This window comes from Schistocerca americana, chromosome 1 (assembly GCF_021461395.2).
Source record: "Schistocerca americana isolate TAMUIC-IGC-003095 chromosome 1, iqSchAmer2.1, whole genome shotgun sequence".
Classification (NCBI taxonomy): domain Eukaryota; kingdom Metazoa; phylum Arthropoda; class Insecta; order Orthoptera; family Acrididae; genus Schistocerca; species Schistocerca americana.
The window spans coordinates 1135452567-1135472655 of record NC_060119.1 but is presented as its reverse complement, the minus strand read 5'-3'; the positions used below and the strand labels follow the sequence as shown (position 1 = coordinate 1135472655).

The 20089-nt window shown below is 37.2% G+C and overlaps 1 protein-coding gene across 1 annotated transcript in view; it reads left to right on the top strand.

Annotated features, from left to right (window-relative positions):
* The window catches only part of LOC124597165 (xaa-Pro aminopeptidase 1-like), a 114853-nt gene that overhangs the window by 78628 nt on the left and 16136 nt on the right, over positions 1 to 20089 (top strand). Inside the window, exons 5-8 of the mRNA XM_047135920.1 lie at positions 4423 to 4536; positions 7896 to 8157; positions 12791 to 12911; positions 14136 to 14282. Coding sequence (XP_046991876.1) covers positions 4423 to 4536; positions 7896 to 8157; positions 12791 to 12911; positions 14136 to 14282 — 644 coding nt within the window. The remainder of the gene's footprint in view (positions 1 to 4422; positions 4537 to 7895; positions 8158 to 12790; positions 12912 to 14135; positions 14283 to 20089) is intronic.

Here is a 20089-nt window from a genome sequence, read left to right as displayed (position 1 = left end):
ATGAGTATTTTGTTGACACCCTCCTACGTAGGGAGAAATGATCATCATAATAAAATAAGAGAAATCAGAGGTTGAACAGAAAGATTTAGGTGTTCCTTTTCCCATGCGCAATTCAAGAGTGGAATGGTAGAGATGTAGTATGAAAATGGTTTGATGAACCCTCTGCCAGGCACTTAAGTGTTAATTGCAGAGTAACTGTGTAGATAATAATAATAATAATAATAATAATAATAATAATAATAATAATAATAATGTTTATTTGTCCATGTTAACTTTACAGTCTTGGACATTGTCATTTCTTGTACAATTATATCAATATCATGTCATTCCAAGAATGAATATATACATCAAGTAGCACATTGTGTATCATTCCATGCAACAATGTTATAAACACATTAGCACATTATATATCACTCCATACATATAATGATTATATACATCAATTAGCCAATTATAACAATACCATCACTAATAAACTGCAGTACGTAAAAGAATAAACTAACAGTGCTGCAGCTCAGAATTCTTTTAATGAGTATAAACACCTTTCTATTAACATAGTTTTCAACTTGCCCTTGAAAATATTGCTTTGGAGTTGCTTTATATTTTTTGGCAACTTATTATAGAATTGTCTCTCAGTTACATATGGACTGTGGTCTGTAGCTTTCTTGTTAGTCCGTATCCTATGGTAGTCACTTTTGGCTTGAGTATTGTAATTATGTGTGTCACTGTTCTTTACACTATTTTCCTCATTCTCTTTACAAACATTATGGTCTTAAATACATACAATGAGTAAACAGTCAGTAACTTATAATTTTTGAAATAATCCCTACAAGATTGGGATTTGCTTATATTAGCAATTATCCTAACTGCTCTCTTTTGAAGCCTGAAAATGCAATCCATATAGACAGTGGGTGCCCCACCCCAGACTTCGATCCCATATTGCAGATGTGAGTGTATTAACCCATAATACACTTGTTTAAGGACAAGGGAAGCTACTATATTTGCAAGACATTTTAGTAAGTAAATATTACTAGAAACCTTTTTACAGGTGGAGTTGATATGCTCTTTCCATGTGAGATGTTCATCAATCAATATGCCTAAAAACTTATGTTTGTCAGATGTTTCAACTGTAGGAAGTGATTGAGTATGAGTATTATTAAAATGCAACAAGAACTTGATTACTACAGTATTGTCCTTATTCAGTGGAAGCTTATCCACTGTTAGATATTCTGTGATCATTTCAAAGTTCTCTTTGTTGCTTTGGAATGCTGTCCGCTCTGTACAGCCCCAGCTAATAAAAGATGTATCATCAGCATAGTTCACTAGTTTGGAGTTTTGTGGCCGTGTTATATCATCAATATATACTATAAACAAGAATGGTCCAAGTATACTTCCTTGGGGAACTCCACAATTGAGAGTTCTGTATGCTGACTTTACTGTTTGGATCTTACTTTCATTTTTATAATTTAGTTTTGTGCACTGTCTTCTATCACGGAGATAACAACTTAGTAATTTTAGAGCTTCTCCTCTTATCCCGTAATTTTCTAACTTGGATAATAGTACTGCATGATTCACAGAATCGAATGCTTTAGACAGATCTAGGAAAGTACCTATAACTTTGTTTCCTTCATCCAGCCTGTTCAGTAGTTCATGGAAAAAAGTTGCTAACTCTGTTATTGTAGATCATCCTTTTTCGAAACCCATGCAAGATGTTGCATCTTGCTGATAACAATTGTTACTGTTATGAAGAAATGAGGCACTGAGAATCATAAGGGCTCAAAGCACAGACACAAAGTTTTGAGAAAAATATATGTTTGTGAAAATAAAACTTACAGGCAAATCGCCAGTTTGGTATGACTTGTTTTTCGTCCAAATCTCATCATCCTATATTTCCTATAAAAAATGTACCCACTTTATGTTATTTAGGATTATTGTTATTATTAATGTTAACCTACAAAATTTTGATATACAGATTAGTGACAATGGCGTCTTTTTGTAGAATAAATTTCTTTATTTCTGTCTATGATCACAAACTTGTTAGGTCCTCAGACTACAGGTCTGTCAGTAATGACCATCTTTTTGACTGCTGTTTAGTTTGTATTAATGTAAAACTATAACCAGAACATACAAAAAAAACAGATACGTACCACACACACACACACACACACACACACACACACACACACACACACAATATTATGACCTATCCCAACACACCTTAATATGCATTATCATTATGTTTATTAAGAACATTCTCTGGTCTGATGTTCAGATTAAACTGTGTGTTCACCTCAGCCATGAAATCTAATAGTTTTGTTAAGTGTATGTGTTTTGAGCTTGATCTAGTAGTTTCATTCTTTGTGCTTGAAGGCTGATATTTGCCTTCCACCTATGTATTTAGGCCATAGATTTTAGAGGCATCTACAAACTGTGGGAAAATAACAACTTGTACAAAAGGATGTGGGCTCTAAGGGAGAGGGCAAGGAGTCACCCCAATCCCGGGAGTGGAAAGACCCACCATAGGGGGAAAAAAGGACAGGCACACACTCACACACACCCATCCACACACACACACACAGACACAAGCAGACACTTGTAAAGGCTTGTGTCTGTGCGTGTGCGGAGATGGACGCATGCGCGCGAGTGCGCGCCCGTCCCCCCCCCCTTCCTCCCCCCCCCCCTCCCCAGGGCGGGCCCCACCGCCCCCGGGACCGGGGCGACTCCCCGCCCTCCCTCCCCCCCAGAGCCCACATCCCCCCCCCCCCAACGAAGCAACCGTCCGCCGCGAAAGCTTGTGTGTATGCTTGTGTGTCTATCGACCCGCCAGCACCCCCGCCCGGATATGTAATAGGGAAACATTCCACGTGGGAAAAATATATTTAAAAACAAAGATGATGTGACCCACCACACGAAAGTGCTGGCAGGTCGGTAGAAACACAAACAGACACATACATACACACAAAACTCCAGCCCCTGCAACCAACGGCCGCCACGCCAGGAAAGAGGGAAGGAGAGGGAAAGACGAAAGGATGCGGGCCCCAAAGGAGAGGGCAAGGAGCCACCCCAATCCCGGGAGTGGAAAGACCCACCCCGGGGGGAAAAAAGGACGGGCACACACACACACACACACACACACACACACACACACACACACACACACACACAAGCAGACATATTAAAAAGGCAAAGAGTTTGGGCAGAATGTCAGTCGAGGCGGACGTGCAGAGGCAAAGATGTTGTTGAATGACAGGTGAGGTATGAGTGGCGGCAACTTGAAATTAGCGGAGACTGAGGCCTGGTGGATAACGGGAAGAGAGGATATATTGAAGAGCAAGTTCCCATCTCCGGAGTTCAGATAGGTTGGTGTTAGTGGGAAGAATGATTCATGAGAACATTTTACAAACTTCATTTTTGAAATGTACATTGTTGCCTTGAACATAAATTTGTGGTTTGGTACTGAGGTTGGTAGCACCCTGAAATCCTCAGTATCCATTTTACAGACTGGAATGCTGAAACCATGGAACATGAGGTTGCAATGGGACATTCCTGCAAGAGCTTCCAGCTGTTTATGAAGGGGCATCAGTGTAGCCAGTGAGCATTCCTACAGCAATAAAAATTTGTGCTTTGGGCCCATACATAAGTGAATATCAGAGAAATGGGAGACACATCTTTTTGCAAATGTTCATATATGCAGCAGAGGGGCACACCACTGATAAAGATGGTTCACTTTAAGATCGACAGATGCTACTATCTCAAAAACAGCAATGGTGTGCTTCTGGACCTTGTTGTTCTCAGCATCTTTATTATGTTGTTATTAAAGTAGTAAACTTTTCACTATAATGTAAGTAAATAAAGTTCTCATCCTGAGATTACATTAACTTCCTACAATTAATCAGTGTCTTACGTTTATTGATATCACATCAAGTATTTTCTCTGCCTTCATTTTCCTGTCTCTACAGAGCACTAACCACAGTCATTTCAGTTATTTGATCTTTATTTGTCCTTTTTGTTAAAATGCTGTGATACATTTGACAGATGATGTACCTTAAGTGATAAATAGTTAGAAACTTAGATGAAAAGGAACTTACGTCTTGAACAGTCAGATCAGGAGTTGCATTTCTGAGTAATAAAGTACATTCTAAATGACTGGGCTCTTAAATATTGATGATTTAACCCAAGGGCTTCATATTGAATTTCTGTTTGATCTCATGTTTGTAATTTCTCTCCTTCTTATTCAAGGTGAGCACTAGGGAAATCTTGACAGTGCTCTGGCAGGACTTCATCATGTTGACTGTTCATTTGAAGAACTTGTTTTAATATGTTTCACTTTGCATTGAGTATTCAACACTACTTAATATTTCTATATGCATAAAATGTACTTCATTTGGTGATGAAATATTTATGGTAGTTTCCATCTTACAGCAAGTATTAATGTGACATTGGTGGAAATTCGAGAAAATTTAATAGATAAAATATGGACTGAGAGGATGATGTTTAAGAAATATCCAGCACATGTTCTTCCTGTGGAATATGCAGGTATTTAATTGAATTTTATTCCACAAATCATGTTAAATTAATTTCAAATAGAATTGGCATGTTCATAAACTGATACTCAACTGGCTTAAAAATTTGTTCATTTATGTTGCTGCTTCAGTTAGCTGTAATTGACATAGGAAATCCTGGTTAAGGAAACTGCCTTGTATAACAGTAAGCCTACTAACATGGTGATGTTATTGTAAGTCCTCAGTGGTGCACAAAGAACTGAAGCCTCATGAATAATTTCTAAGTTAATGAATTTTTGGAGAAAGTAAAGTGTTTACTGGGGAAAGTTGAAACTGAGGGTATCCAGTGAGCTAGATCTCTTTATGAATAAACATGTTCACTATCACATGACCTGAGAATGACTTCAATTACAGATTCATATTAAAACAAATGAGTCATACCATCATCATAACACAAGAAGTAAAAGTGACATACACTGTCACCTGATAAATTTGTGTTTGGTGCAAAAAGATTTAAAATTCACAAGCACAAAAATCTTCAACGTGCTTCCAAGTAATATTAAGTGTCTATGAGGTAATAAAAATAAGCTAAAGGAGTTCTTACCCAAAAAATCTTTCTATTCTCAATATGAATTCTTTAGTGGAGATAGATAAGATTATTTCCCATTTGTTTCTGTGTATTCCTGCTTTGCTGTATTTTGCTGCTGTAATTACATTAATTTTCATTCTGTACTTCAAGAAAATGGTCTTTTTTACTTTGTAAATAACTGTTTAGATAATATCTGACAACTGCATCTTAACATCTCTTTGTGAGTGTAATTAGAACTTACTGATTGTATATTTTGTTATTATTTCATGATTTGTACTCTTAATCTTTGTTTGTCGTGCTTAATGGCATGGACAAAATAAAGAATTGAATGTTTTGACTCGTTCCACATCCATACATTACAATGCAAAAATTGACCTATGGAATACATATCACAACAAATAAATGAAACACTGGTAGACTAGGATAACTGGAACTGTGATGCTTAGATATTAATAAATATGATTTTTGTTTTGCTTGTACATTCCAATAGAGACACATGAAAATGAGATTGGTAAGTTGCATTTATAAGAATTAATAAAGAAAAGTTTTAGCAGAAATGGTGGTTTCTTTAACCAGGATTTTCTACTACAAGTAATGTGCCTTCTTACATGTATCGTCCACCACAGACTTTAAGGTGGCTGGACCAGTACACACGTAGGTGCAAAAGCAGGTGTACATGTATTGTGCCATAGGATAATTAGACATATAAAGTAGTATGCAGAATTTCTGCACACTTTTTTATCTTCATATAACTACACTGAAGTGACAAAGAAACTGGTATAGGCATGCATATTCAAATTAAGAGATATGTAAACAGGCAGAAGATGGCACTGCAGTCAGCAAAGCCTATATAAGACAACAATTGTCTGGCATAGTTGGTAGATTGATTACTCTGCTACAATGACAGGTTATCAAGATTTTGAGTTTGAATGTGGTGTTATAGTCAGTACATGGGCGATGGGACACAGCATATCTGAGGTAGCAATGGAGTGAGAATTTTCCTGTATGACCATTTCATGAGTGTACTGTGAATATCAGGAATCTGATAAAACATCAAATTTCTGACATCACTGCAGTCGGAAAAAGATCCTGCAAGAATGGGACCAAGAATGCCTCAAGAGAATCGTTCGAAATTGCTACAAATTTCAATGCTGGGCCATCATTTAAAATTGTATCGAGCAGATGGATGTGTACAGGTATGAGACAACCTCATGAATCCATGGACCCTGCATGTCAGCAGGGGACTTTTCAAGCTGGTGGAAGCTCTGTAATGGTATGGGGCGTGTGCAGTTGGAGTGATATGGGACCGCTGATAAGTCTAGTTATGACTCTCACAGGTGACATGTACATAAGCATCCTGTCTAATCACCTGCATCCATTCATGTCCATTGTACATTCCAACAGATTTGGGCAATTCCAGCAGAACAATGCAACACCTAACACATCCAGAATTGCTACAGAGTGCCTCCAGAAATGCTCTTTGGAGTTTAAACACTTCTGCTGGGCACCAAACTCCCCAGACATGAACATTATTGAGAATATCCGGGATGTCTTGCAACATGCTGTTCAGAAGAGATCTCCACCCCCTTGTACTTTTATGGATTTGTGGACAGCCCTGCAGGATTCATGGTGTCATTTCCCTCCAGAACTACTTCAGACATTAGTCGAGTCCATACCACCTAATGTTGCGACACTTCTATGTGCTCGTGGGGGCCCTACAAGATGTTAGGCGTGTGTACCAGTTTCTTTGGCTCTTCAGTGTCTATGTGCGAACATTATAATAAATAACATTAAAAGAATTCCTTAGAAGATGAAATTTCATAAAAGTAGGGCTTTGAACTGAATTTCATGATTACTTTCTGAAGAACATCCTTTTCAACTACACAAATCTCTATGGAAATTGCAGTATAGAGATACTGGTGTATTGCAGATGCATCTTTGTACTCTGTCCTTTAGGTAAAATGTCTGAATTGATATCAGCACTATAAGGGGCTATTCCAGGCCATGTCTAGTGAATGCCAAGGTGTCCAGACCAATGATGCAATCTCTTAACATCACCTGAAGACAATCAAAGATGTCCGCAGTACCCCATTGTGCCTGGACTGCTAGTTTCAAAGCAGTCAGTGATGGCATGCAGACGGTACAAATTTGTATTCCAGGACCTGTCTGTAATACTCTGTTTTGAGAGGTCCCTCATTAAAAATGGTGATGCATTGTGCACTGATCACATACCAAACAGTAACTCTTTGTGGATGAAGTGGAGTACCTGCTTGAATGTATGGATTCTTAGTATCCCAGTGGCACCAGTTCTGTTTGTTGACATAACCATGGAGACAAAAGTGTGCCTCATCGTTAAACCAGATCTGACCCTTATCAATTATTCCATTTTCAAAGACATCAATTGTCTCATCTGCAAAAGAATATTGGCGTTCCACATACCTGTCCTTCAAAGGTTGGCACAGTTGAATTTTGTAAGGGAAAATTTTTAGTGCTACAGTACAACAAGATCACAAGGAGAACCATTAATGGCATACGATTAAACCACAATACACAAGCACTTTCTAATACCTATCCTGCACCACCCTGTATATTTTAAGTTTATAAATACGTTGTAACTTACAATTTTGCTATCTCTGCTCCATGTCTATAAAATACAATATGTCCCAGTAAGAGATCAACAAAGTTTGTATTTACTTTGGGTGGCCACTGATATAACCAGATTGTTTTGTAATGTATTTCTGAAAATATAATTTGCAGAAGCTACCAAGATGTATAACAAAGTGTAATAAATATTTTTCTTTCAGGAGAAACTTGGGAAAATAAAGTTTCGAGACTGAGATCTCATCTAGCTTTGACAGGAGCTGATGCTATGGTAGTGACGGCTCTTGATGAAGTTGCCTGGTTGCTCAACATACGAGGACACGACATTCCATATTATCCAGTAGTGCATGCGTATGTTATTGTAAGTCAGAACATGTTGCTCCTCTTCATTGATCCTGCAAATTTATCTGATGAAGTAAGGGAACATCTCAAGATTGAAAAGTGTTTTAGTGCAAACTGTTTTAGGTAAGCTGCTCTGTCATTCTGTTTTTCACATCTATTTACTGTTTATATAATTATCAAGCATGTCACTCAATAATGTATGTTCAAAGTAAACATATTATGCTGAATGTCCAGAAACTGAAAGTGAAGTTCATAATACACAAATATTTTTTTCCCTATTAACAACAATTATCATATCTGGGAAACACAGAGGAGTTCACCAGGATTTAGTACTAACAAATTGTTTTGAAGTGCCCATGCAATACTGGATGGCATTTTTGTAAAGACAGCAGTTTAAAGGAATTTTTTACCACTTGTAAACTTCCTTAATATCTGTAGAAAGAAGCACTACTGCTAATATCTAATAATCAGTAACCTCCAAAAACAATGTTCAGATGGTGATTTACAGTTCCCAGTTATAGAAATAAATTTAAAAATAATTGCCATACAGACTTTGCATTAATGTCTTGTGTCCAAAGTGTAATTTTATTCTATATTAATTTGAGGGGAAGGGTTGGAGGGGGAGGGGTGGAGGGAGGGGGGGAGGGAAAAGGAAGAAACTACCAATATTAGCTGCATCAGGACTGTGTGTGGAATCACCAACAATGAGTGATAATGCATGCTGGACTGAGATTTGAACCTGGGATCACTTGCTTACTAGGCACTTGCATTAACCAGGGCACAGTATTTATCACAAATGTGTGGGCTATCTTGGCACGCTCCCTGGCTGACTCACACTTCCAACTAGTGCCACCTATCTGCAATTCCTGTACATATCTTCCATGGTCATTAATTTTAGATTCCCACAGGAGGTCAAACATAAGTGTGCACCCACACTGAAGGTTGTGGATTCATTGCCCGTTGAGGTGATTCAACTATATGAATGTGTGGTGTCTGTTCTTGCAGGCATGTCCAAAATAACAGACACCACACATTAACATAACTGATTTACCTAGCTGGGCATGTCTGAAAGAACAGACACCACACCTTCATATAATTGATTTTCCTCGACGAGCAGTGAATCAAAACCTTCAGTGAGGATGCACATTTGTGTTCGACCTCCTGCAGGAATCTAATGTTAGTGAGCCTTGAGGACATGGATGGGGACTGCGGATAGGTTGTGTTACGTGGAAGTGCGAGTCAGTCGGGAGCATGATGAGATAGTCCACACATTTGCAACAGACACTGTCTGTGTGGCACATTGGGTAACACAACTGTATAGTAAGTAGAAGATCCTGGGTTTGAGTCCCAGTCAGCATGCTTTTTCACTCATTGCTGCTGATTCTGCACAAAGTCCTGATGCAGCTGGGATCATTAGTTCCTTCCCTTCCCATTACCTTCAATTTACATAATATGAGGTCTGTTCAAAAAATTCCAGACCCATTACCTTCAATTTACATAATATGAGGTCTGTTCAAAAAATTCCAGAACATTCATAATTTCATGCCAATGGTGTGTTGGAGTGAAATGCAGTTGTCATCCCTGTACACACCTGTGTTTAGTGTGTAACTGCCAGAAGTTTCATAGTTGTATGTCAGTTGGGTATTCTTCAGTGCTTTATTGAGTAGAACATTGTGTTGCACAGTTTACAAATTTCGAGATGGCAGTGTTAGAGGAGTAACACTTCTGCATTAAACTTTGCATGAAACTCAAGAAAAGCTTTACAGAGCCTACGGTGATGAATGCATAAGCCATACTTAGTGTTACAAATGGCTCACACAGTTTAAAAATGGCTGGACAGAAGTTAAAGATGGCCCTTGTTCAGGAAGGCCTTTGATATCTACCAAAGATGCTCATGTCAGGAAAGTCAACAAAACTGTGCATGCCAATCAAAGACTGTCTGTCAGAGAGATTGCAGAAGAATGTAAAATTTCAGTTGGATTGTGTCATTAAATCCTTGGCACAGCATCTTGGAATGCATCATGTTGCCACCAAGTTCATCCCATGGCTCATGAGTCATGCAGGACTATTGCACAAAAAACGAAATCACTGTGCTGCCTCATCCTCCGTACTCTCGATACCTGGCCCCAGCAGACTTTTTTTTTATTTCCAAAGTTGAAAAACCTGTTGATGAAGACTTGCAATGACAGATAAGTTAAAAGAAAATTCGCAGGCAGCATTTCGTGTGATCCAAAAAGAGGCTTACCAAAATCACTTGTTGAAGTGGGAACAGCATTGTGGAGGGGAGCATTTCGAAGATGACCGTACACAATAAGTAAAAGGTAAGTGTAGAAAAATTTTGTGGACAAAGGTCTGGAATTTTCTGAACAGGCCTTGTACATACCATAGCTTTGGATCCTGCATTGTGTCTGTTCTTTCAGCATGTCTGAAAGAACAGACACCAAGCACTCATATACGGGAATTTTAATGTTGAAGTACCCAACAAACTGAAGTTGTAAGCTATTCAAAACATTAGTTTGACTGGCTATGCTCTTTGAAGAATCTCTTAGTCTGCTGATTTGTTGACAAGAAGACTATTATTCCCTAAGATAATACAACAGTGCTAAATAAATACATATTGTACAAAATTGAGCAATATTAATATTCTGTACATTGGTAACCTAACATCAAACAGACACTTTAAGTACCTTGGAGTTCCCGTATCAGTGCATTTACTATATGATGCCAACTTTGAGTGATAACAGCAGTCGGCTTCACCTTTGATACATATACCACCACCACCACCACCACCACCGACAACAACAACAACAACAACAACAACAACAACAACAGATATAGAAACAATTCTCCCATAGACTTAGCATCAATTACTCATATTCAAAGTGGAACTCCCTACATTGAGCTCCAAGTTTTTACCAAGTGGCCAATGCATGCAGGGAGTCAAGAAGTCACAGATAAATTCAAATAAATATTTCATTGAACAGTTCCATCACAAATTAGCTGAATACCTAGATTTAGGGACTACGGGTACCAGCAAATATTCTAAGGGATAAATTAAAGAGTGGAATAAGCCCCAGTCTTACACTGTGTAAATTTATAGCTAATGCTTTCATTAATGCCATGAGTAGAATAATATTAATTGTGATTATCTACTATTATAGCAAACACACAAACCTTACATTAGTGGACTTTCTTTACTCGTTCCACATTGAAGCTTCTCATTCATAAATGTACCTTTGTTGGGTTTGGGTTTAGCTTCCACCGTCAGCCTGCTTAGCTGGGTGGTAACGTGTTCACCTCCCATGCAACCAGGCCCGGGTTTGATTCCCGGCCGGGTTGGAGATTTTCTCTGCTCGCAGACTGGGTGTTGTGTTGTCCTCATCATCATAATACGACTTGCACTTGGCGGCCGAACTTCCCTGAATACAGGCCTCCCGGCCAATGATGCCATCTGCTCATCCCCCCCTCCCCCCCTTTAGCTTCCACATCCTGAAATAAACACAGGGTCACTGTCTCTAATCCAAATGTCATTGTCATTTGCAAGACAGTTTCTGGCAGGTCATGGATATATAACTTGAACAGTATAAGAATGAGAAATGAATCTTGAGGCAGGCCATTTTGTGGAATTTGTAGTAAATCTGAAACAAGTGGTTACACAGCACATAATTGCTTGTTTCAAGTCGTGGCATATTGAGGCAAGGACTTCAAATGTAAAAACCATTCAGAAGCTGTGACAGCTCAGCAAACAATGGAGAGGTGTTTGTCGCAATTTACTGCAAGAAACAAGAAAGCAACTAACTGGGTCATGAAACATACTTGAGTGGAAAATGTAATGATGACTGCAGTGAAAACAAGAAGAAGGTGACCCGAACATGTACTCATAACTCAAAGAATAGATGACTGATGATCAAAAGTAGTTCTTTGTTGGATTCAGAGAGATAAGAAAAGACAGAGGTAACAGTCTAATAGCAGCTGAATAGATGACATTACAAAACATGAAGGAGTAACATGGATGTGTACAGCTAAAGACTATAATGCATGAAGAAGTCTGGAGGTGGCCTTTACCCAGCAGGAATGTCTAAATGTCATCACTCATTGTCATTATGCATGATTAGTACACAGCAATTTAGTGATACAGTATAAAAACTTAGTTTATGACTGCTATTTCTCTTTGTTAATGTTTAACTTATCTCAGACCTACAGCAGTTAATGAATGAATTGATGACATATTAAAAGAATGTAAAATATGTGTAATCTAACTGACATATTTGGTACATTATTCATGGTTCAGTCTTTAACTCATGTAGTTTATTACATACGGAGGTATCTTTTGAATAAAAATGATTTCTGTATGGAATATTCTATTAGTTGGCACAACACATGTCATTAACCTTTATGCCACATTGAAACTTAATACGATTAATATTCAAGTCAATATCCATTAACTTCATGACTTGCAGGTTAAGACATTGGACATATGTCATGGCTTGATTCATTTTGTTTCCAAATATTCATATTAGTAGTGGCAGGCCCTGAGCCGTTATGAAACATATGCTCATCTGTGTTAATTATAAGATATTATCTTCAAAGAGGAGGGATCACATCTAAGTCTGGTGCACAATGGAACATTAAAAAACTGACCACAGAAAATAATTCCAACAACATTGTAATTGAGACTTAATACTTACCATCCATCTTTCTCCTTGATGTAGTATGTGTTTTTCATAAGAGGTTTTCTTTTCTGTGTGTTATGCAGCGTACGGCCTTACTCAAGTATCCTGGCTGGTCTGCACACTGAGTCACAGCAGTGGAACACTGTGCTCCTCCCAACAGAGTGTACCTACAGCAAAGGTGCCAGCCAGGCCATCTACTCAGCTGTAAGGATAGCATCTGTCTGGCTGAATTAGTAAGGTGCATGCATCTTTGAGTCAGTTTTCAAGTTATTCATATGCATTGCATGGAACAGCTTATGAATTCTGTTTCACAAAGCCTTCATATTTTCAAATTGTTGTATTTTCTGTAAGCTTACTGCATACCTTAATTTCAAATTAGTTACAGAAAAATTTGTATTAGTATTACGCCTATGAGCCACACTTTCTCCTCAGATTGTTGCACAGTGAGAGATATATTGTATCACATAATTTTCACTATGCAAAAATAATCATTAGAAAATAAAAAAAATAGGAATTTGTTCCTTCACTAAATCTTCACCCAAATTATGGCATGCTCTGCTTCATAACAACGTAAGTGAAAATGCAGATGTTGAGGCAATCTCATCTACAGTTACCCACTGTCAAATAAAATTACTGATAGAGTTTCCTGAAGCCTCCCACTTTCATTAGTGCCTTTAGACATGATATCTTTTAAAGAGAGTAAGTAGTGTTTTTCAAAGCGAAAAGTATAGTGTTTTTAAGAAACACAGAAAATAAGCAACACTGTGATGTACATTTATCTCTTCTTGAGAACAAAAATACACCAGCTTTTCTTCCCTCCTATTACTATCATTAATTTACCAAGAAAGTAAAATTCGGATAAAATAGAATACCTCTCACTAATTATTTCACCTTAGAAAACTGTAGAGACAGCAATTCTGCAAAAATAATACATGAAGAAGATAGGTTATGATTTAAAAAGTGAGCAATCAACTAAGTCATTTATTTTTCAAACATGTGCTATAATGAGTAATTCTAAGGTCCTACACAAAAAACTAGAAAAGTACAACAATAAAAATCAGATGATAAAAACAGCACAAAAACAATAAACCTACAGATGAAATGTTGTTAATGTAATGTCATACAAAATTTAGATCAAACTGGTAGAAAAATGTTCAAAAACTAACACTTAAATCATCTCTGCGAATGCCGTGTGCCACCCACATTCCACCTGTAGGTCAGTGGTTGCCTGCCCTGAATTTTTATCCAAACTACTAGAACAATAAATTCAGAAATTTACACTTCTGTTTTTAAAAATTATTCATCTGGATCAGAGCATTGTTACAACAATTGTATATTTATATAGACCAAGTTTAAAAAAGTTTTACATATGCATTAATAATTACTCTGATATTAATATATATTGTGTAATCTCTCTCATTATTTAAGGTCAGTGAAAACAAGTGGATGCCTCAGCAGTCACCAATCATTTTCATGAAATCAGTAAAAAATTCTGCTGAAATTCGTGGAATGCAAAATGCTCACATACGAGATGCAGCTGCACTTTGTGACTTCTTTGCTTACATGGAACAGAGGGTAAGAGAGACTGGGTAACTACGACAACAAGCTATCATCTCGACAGGATGTCCAAAAAGTATATTTTTAGAGGAATGTAATATGTAATACTGCTTGTGGTACTGAGTGTGCTCTACTTGTGATACTGCAATGTTCTTAATGAAGTCTGCACACATCAGTGCATGATTCCGTAAAATTTTTTCTGACCGTTTCCTGGAGTAACCTTTACCAACACTACATGACATGGTCAGTTTTTGGACAACCTGTACATCTCAGTGCCTTCTCTCTTGTAGTGAGTAAGCATAGTCAGTGGCCAAATTATTCACATCCTCCATTCTCATTATGTATATACAATCAGGTGGCAGTCATGTATGGATGACGTGTGCTTGCATGTATGAGTGGTGTCTGTTTCTGTTTTGCTGGCCAAAAGCTTTATGTAAGTGCCTTTTAATTATACCTGTCGCCAACTTAATGTGTCTTCTTTTCCTACATTGTTAATGTAATGAATTCATATTACTCATGTGCCAAACATACATTTTGATGGCTAAATTAAGACTGTCTTCAAAACTGTGTACTCCAGCTTCCAGGAGGAAGGCATGTGCCCACTTCTACCTCCCACCACCCCATCATGGACACTTCTGGCTTTCCAGTAAAGTTTTGAAATCATGTGATGACAAATAGGCTGTATTTTGAACAAACTTTGCAATTAGTCTGTATATCAAAGATGTTTCATGAAAGAATGAAGTGTACAGTAGTTGGCCCATTAATAAAATACAACAGCTTAATTCCTATTATTTATATGATGATTTACAGCAGTCAAATCCACACAAAAGTTATCTTGTGCACAATTCCGTAAAGATACGATGCACCAAAACTGAACAACAGAATCTATGCTGAAAATGAATTCTTAATGAACACTGCAAAAAATTATGAGCATTTAATGGTAATGGACATCAATACATTCCTCAGCAGTCAGCAGAAGCGATTATACAAAGCATGGCCTTCACTTGTGAATGGAAGGCAAAGAGAAATTATGTAGACATAGCAGTAAGTGCCAATCTGCAAATACCAGCTCTAACACACATACAATGAGAAGACCTTTCAGCAAATATGACAGTGAAAACGCAAGAAAAATCAGTAGCAAAAACGGACCTATCTAACTCGATAGTTATGAAAGATAAATGAGGAGCCGCAAAAAAGAACTGTACTACACCTTCATCACTCAAAGAAGACACAGCAAAACAAAACTACCATTGACTAAACCAGGCTGTGATACCAGGAAAAGCATCTAACCCAAAAAAAGCAACTGAACCAAGTTCCACACCCGAAGATATTCAAGATACAACAAGAAGAACTGGGCACTGGAAACCAGAAGCAGTACCCACAGGAGACCCACTAAGGACATCAGCAGATCCAGTCTCAAAAGTGTCACCAAGGACATCTAATTTTACATGTATCAGTGAACACCAACAATCAACTACTACCACCCCAGCAACAGGAGGAAGTTCAGCAATTCCAGTGAGAAGTAATGTAAGGTGACCATGTCATCTACAAGATTTTTTATTCCCAAAAAGCCTCAAGACCAAATTAGGATAACTAATGCACCTATCAAGACCACCTCCAGTAGCAGTCCTTGCAGCAAAAACAGAATCCACCTCAACATCGACCACACAAGTAAAATGACCAAAGAGATGGAGAACTGCCCCTTTCACCATCAGGACATTTTCTTGTGACCAATGGGAAAAAACCAACTCACACTTCAAGATGAGAATGAAGATTTCCCAAATAATTTAAATTCAGGAATAAAAGTAAGTGGTCAACCAAGTACAATCAGAACAAACCTAAAATCTTACCACATCGCTCTTCTTCGTGAGAATATACGGTTACTTAGGAATAAAGTAAGAGAGCTGGAAATATTGTTCTCAAGTGAACTCAGATATGTTAATATACTTTGCTTAACTGAACACTAGCTGAAAGAAAATGAGTTAAAGACAGTGAAAATAACGGATTATGTGTTAGCAGCACAAACTTGTACAAATCAGTTTACACATGGAGGGAACTGCATACACATAAAGAAAGTTATCAAATTCAATAACTTAGACAATGTTGAATCCTTAAACACTGAGAAAGATTTTGAAATATCAGGCATAGAAATTCCAGCATTCAAGTTAATTGCAATATGTTTATATAAATCTCCAGATACCCACCTAAAAAAATTCAACACTCGGCTTGATACTTTACTAAATAAAGTAGTGACAAATCGAAAAACAGTTCTTATATGTGGGGACCTAAATGTAGACTTTAATAAGTGAAGCAATTCAAAATCTGAGCTGATGAACATATTAACAGCCAATAATTTGGAGATTACAATCCACCCCCCTATACGTGAAACGAATCATTCTAGTACTACTATAGACCAAATAATAATTAGCTCCAAAACAAAATATAAATCAGTTGTAATTAAAGCTGGACTGGCAGACCATCATGCACAGGCTATAAGCTTTTGTGTAAACACTAATCCATCCTATAATTATATGAAGAATACTACACACACGGGCAGAACTTTCAGTACAAACATTCCAGAATTATCTCCAACAAGAATCATGGGAGCTGGTGTATACTACAGAAAATATTTCTGATAAGTTTCAGACATTCATGAATATTTTTAAATGTTATTGTGATCTTGCTTTTCCACTGAAAGCCAAAACAACCCAAACCACTAAAAGCAACAAGTGGATTACTAGTGGTATAATGAAATCTTGTGTTAGAAAATGGTACCTTCACAAAATTGCAAGAAGCTACAACACAACTCAGGAGTTCGATAGTTACTTTAAAAAATATAAATCTATCTTAAATAAAATAATGAAGGAGGCAAAGAAATGAGAGACAATGACAAATGCATAGAAGATGCTTCAAACAGAACCAAAGGAATCTGGCAAGTTGTACAGAAAGAAACCAAATCTTACCAAAATGGAGTTAATAATATAGTATTAAAGGCTGGCTTGGAAAACATTAATAACCCACAATAAAAAGTCTAAAAATGAAACACTCTGCAGGCATTGATGATATACCTGATTTCTTTATAAAGAAATGTGGGAATTTGATCACTGAGCCCTTAACTCACCTATGAAACCTATCTTTTGCTACAGGAACTTTTCCTTCATGTTTGAAAATAGCAAAAGTAAAGCCATTACACAAGAAAGGAAACAACATGGATTTACAGCAAACCGTTCAACCAAATCAGCAGTTCACTCCCTTCTATTAGAGGCAACGATAGCATTAGACAGCAAAATACTTACCATGGGCATACTTTTAGATTCGTCAAAGGCATTTGACACCATAACTCATGACAAATTACTACACAAGCTACAAAATCTTGGCATTAGGGGAACAGCTAACAACTGGCTCAGCTCTTATCTTAAGAACAGAGAACAATATGTGGAAATAGATCAGGAAAGGCATAGTGTCATTAGGAAATATAATTCCAAGCTACTGACTGTTAAATATGGAGTGCCACAAGGATCAGTAATGGGTCCTGTTCTGTTCTTACTCTATGTAAATGACCTAAACATAAGCAATGACAGCAGTAAAATATTTCAATTTGCTGATGATACGAGTGTTCTAATTACAGGAAACTCAGAAGAAACTCTTGTAAAAAAACATAAGAGAAGCTGCTGACAGGCTAACATGTTACTTTGATGACAACAACTTAATAATAAACACTGGAAAAACTGTAACAATGGATATACACACAGCACAAACAAAAAATCTGATACCACCGAATCTAGAGCTATACAGACAGACAATTGCCTGTACCAAATTTCTTGGACTTCATCTACAAGACAACTTGAAATGGAAAGCACATATTGAGCAAATGATCAAAAAATTAAGTACTTCTTGTTTTGTGTTACATACATTAAAAATTGTACCAACTACAACACTCTTCAGTGTGTATATTATACAGTTGTACACTCTCACCTCCAGTATGGAATTATGTTCTGGGGAAATTCTGGAGGTGCCATCAAAATATTCAAAATTCAAAAAAAAATTATAAGAATAATGGAAGGGGTAGATAATTGCAAATCATGCAGACCATTGTTTCAAAAAAGGATGATTGTGCCACTTCCTTGCATATATATACTTGAAAATACAATGTACTTAAAGCAAAACTTACATACAAAAAGACCACTCATCACTCAAAATCACACAATACACAGCTATGGCAGCAAGACAAAAATTGGATGTACATGTTCAAAGCACCAACACAAAGTTATTTCAAAACAGTCTTATCTATCCTAGCATCAAACTATACAGTGCCTTACCAGATACCATTAAGCACATATAAAACATTGGGCACTTCAAATCCAAATTGAAGTCATACTTGGTGGATCACTGTTTTTACACAGTAAATGAATACCTACAAAAATAAATTTTTCTATGTTAACCCAACATAGTCGCATTCAGAACATTTGTATTTTATCTCTCTGTATATAGCGTAACAACATTTATTTAAGTATTCATCATTAATTGATATATTAATATGTGTTGTTATGCACAAAGGTATGTTATATGTAAAACTGTTAATATTAACATAAAAATCCAAATATCTCTTGCACATTGTGCACCTGTAGATGAAAATGGATCAAAAAATTAAAACTTGATTATATTGAGCAGTTACTAGATGAAGTATTATGTCTACAATTTCTTGGGCAGATGGATGACGAATTAAAATGCATCATACAATGATAAGCTGATCAATAAGCTCACAGTTCAGCCTGTATTACTCACTGTCTTCACTGTCAGAGGAAAATGCTAATGTACTTGCATGAAATCAAACACTGGAAAGTCCAGGATGGAATGACAACAATATCAGTAATAATGACATTCGGGTTCCAGTGCCGTGAGACAGTGGCCATTTGTGTGTGCATTTTCTCATGTGAGTGTTTTCTAATGCAGAAGAAGAACTTTTTCCCACAAATTTTAATATTTGAGCGCTATTTTTCATTGTACCTTCTGCAACTCAACACTTCCTCTATGTGGTAACAACTATCCTTTCCATATTGGATGTATTTACATACTTTGACTCATAGCTTTTATTACATAAAACACACATTAAAATGCAGTTGATAATTAAAGCTATTGCCAAAACTTAGTAAGGGCACTTGGATTCCTACACTTGCCTGTCAGTACCCAACTACACATTTGTGGTTGAAGGAATGAAAACAGGGTTTAACATCTTCTCGACATTGAGGTCATTAAAGATGGAGCACAAACTCATATTGTGTCAAGGTTGGGAAAGAAACTGGCCCTGCTCTTTCAAAGAGCCTGGAGTGATTTTTGGGAAACCAGAAAACTTAAATTTGGATGGCCAGGTGCAGGTTTGAACCGTTGTCGTTTATTGTTGATAACAGCTTGTCAGTTAGAATTTGCTGTGTCTGGTAATAAGGACATAAATCCATTTTCTATAGAGAAGGTCCCCCCCCCCCCCCCCAAACCCACAGATGTACAGTCAAACCTTAATATATCGAAGACATGTCTACATCAAATTTTATCTTCATTTCCTTCCCTTTGAAGCCCAAAACCTTGATATTTTGAAGAAAACCTGCCATAATATTGAAGTATTTGGAAGGCTCAAGAATGACAGATTTTACCTCTATATGTCGAAGTTCAATGGACAAAAACTCATTGTATCAGAGTCACCTTTCTATACCTAAGTCTTTCATATGGTACCTCTATATATCTAAGTGGACATAAATAAGGGAATCCCAGTCCATTCTCTCCCTGCATCGATGCGTTAGTGAGATCCGAGTTGCGCTGCAGTTACCACA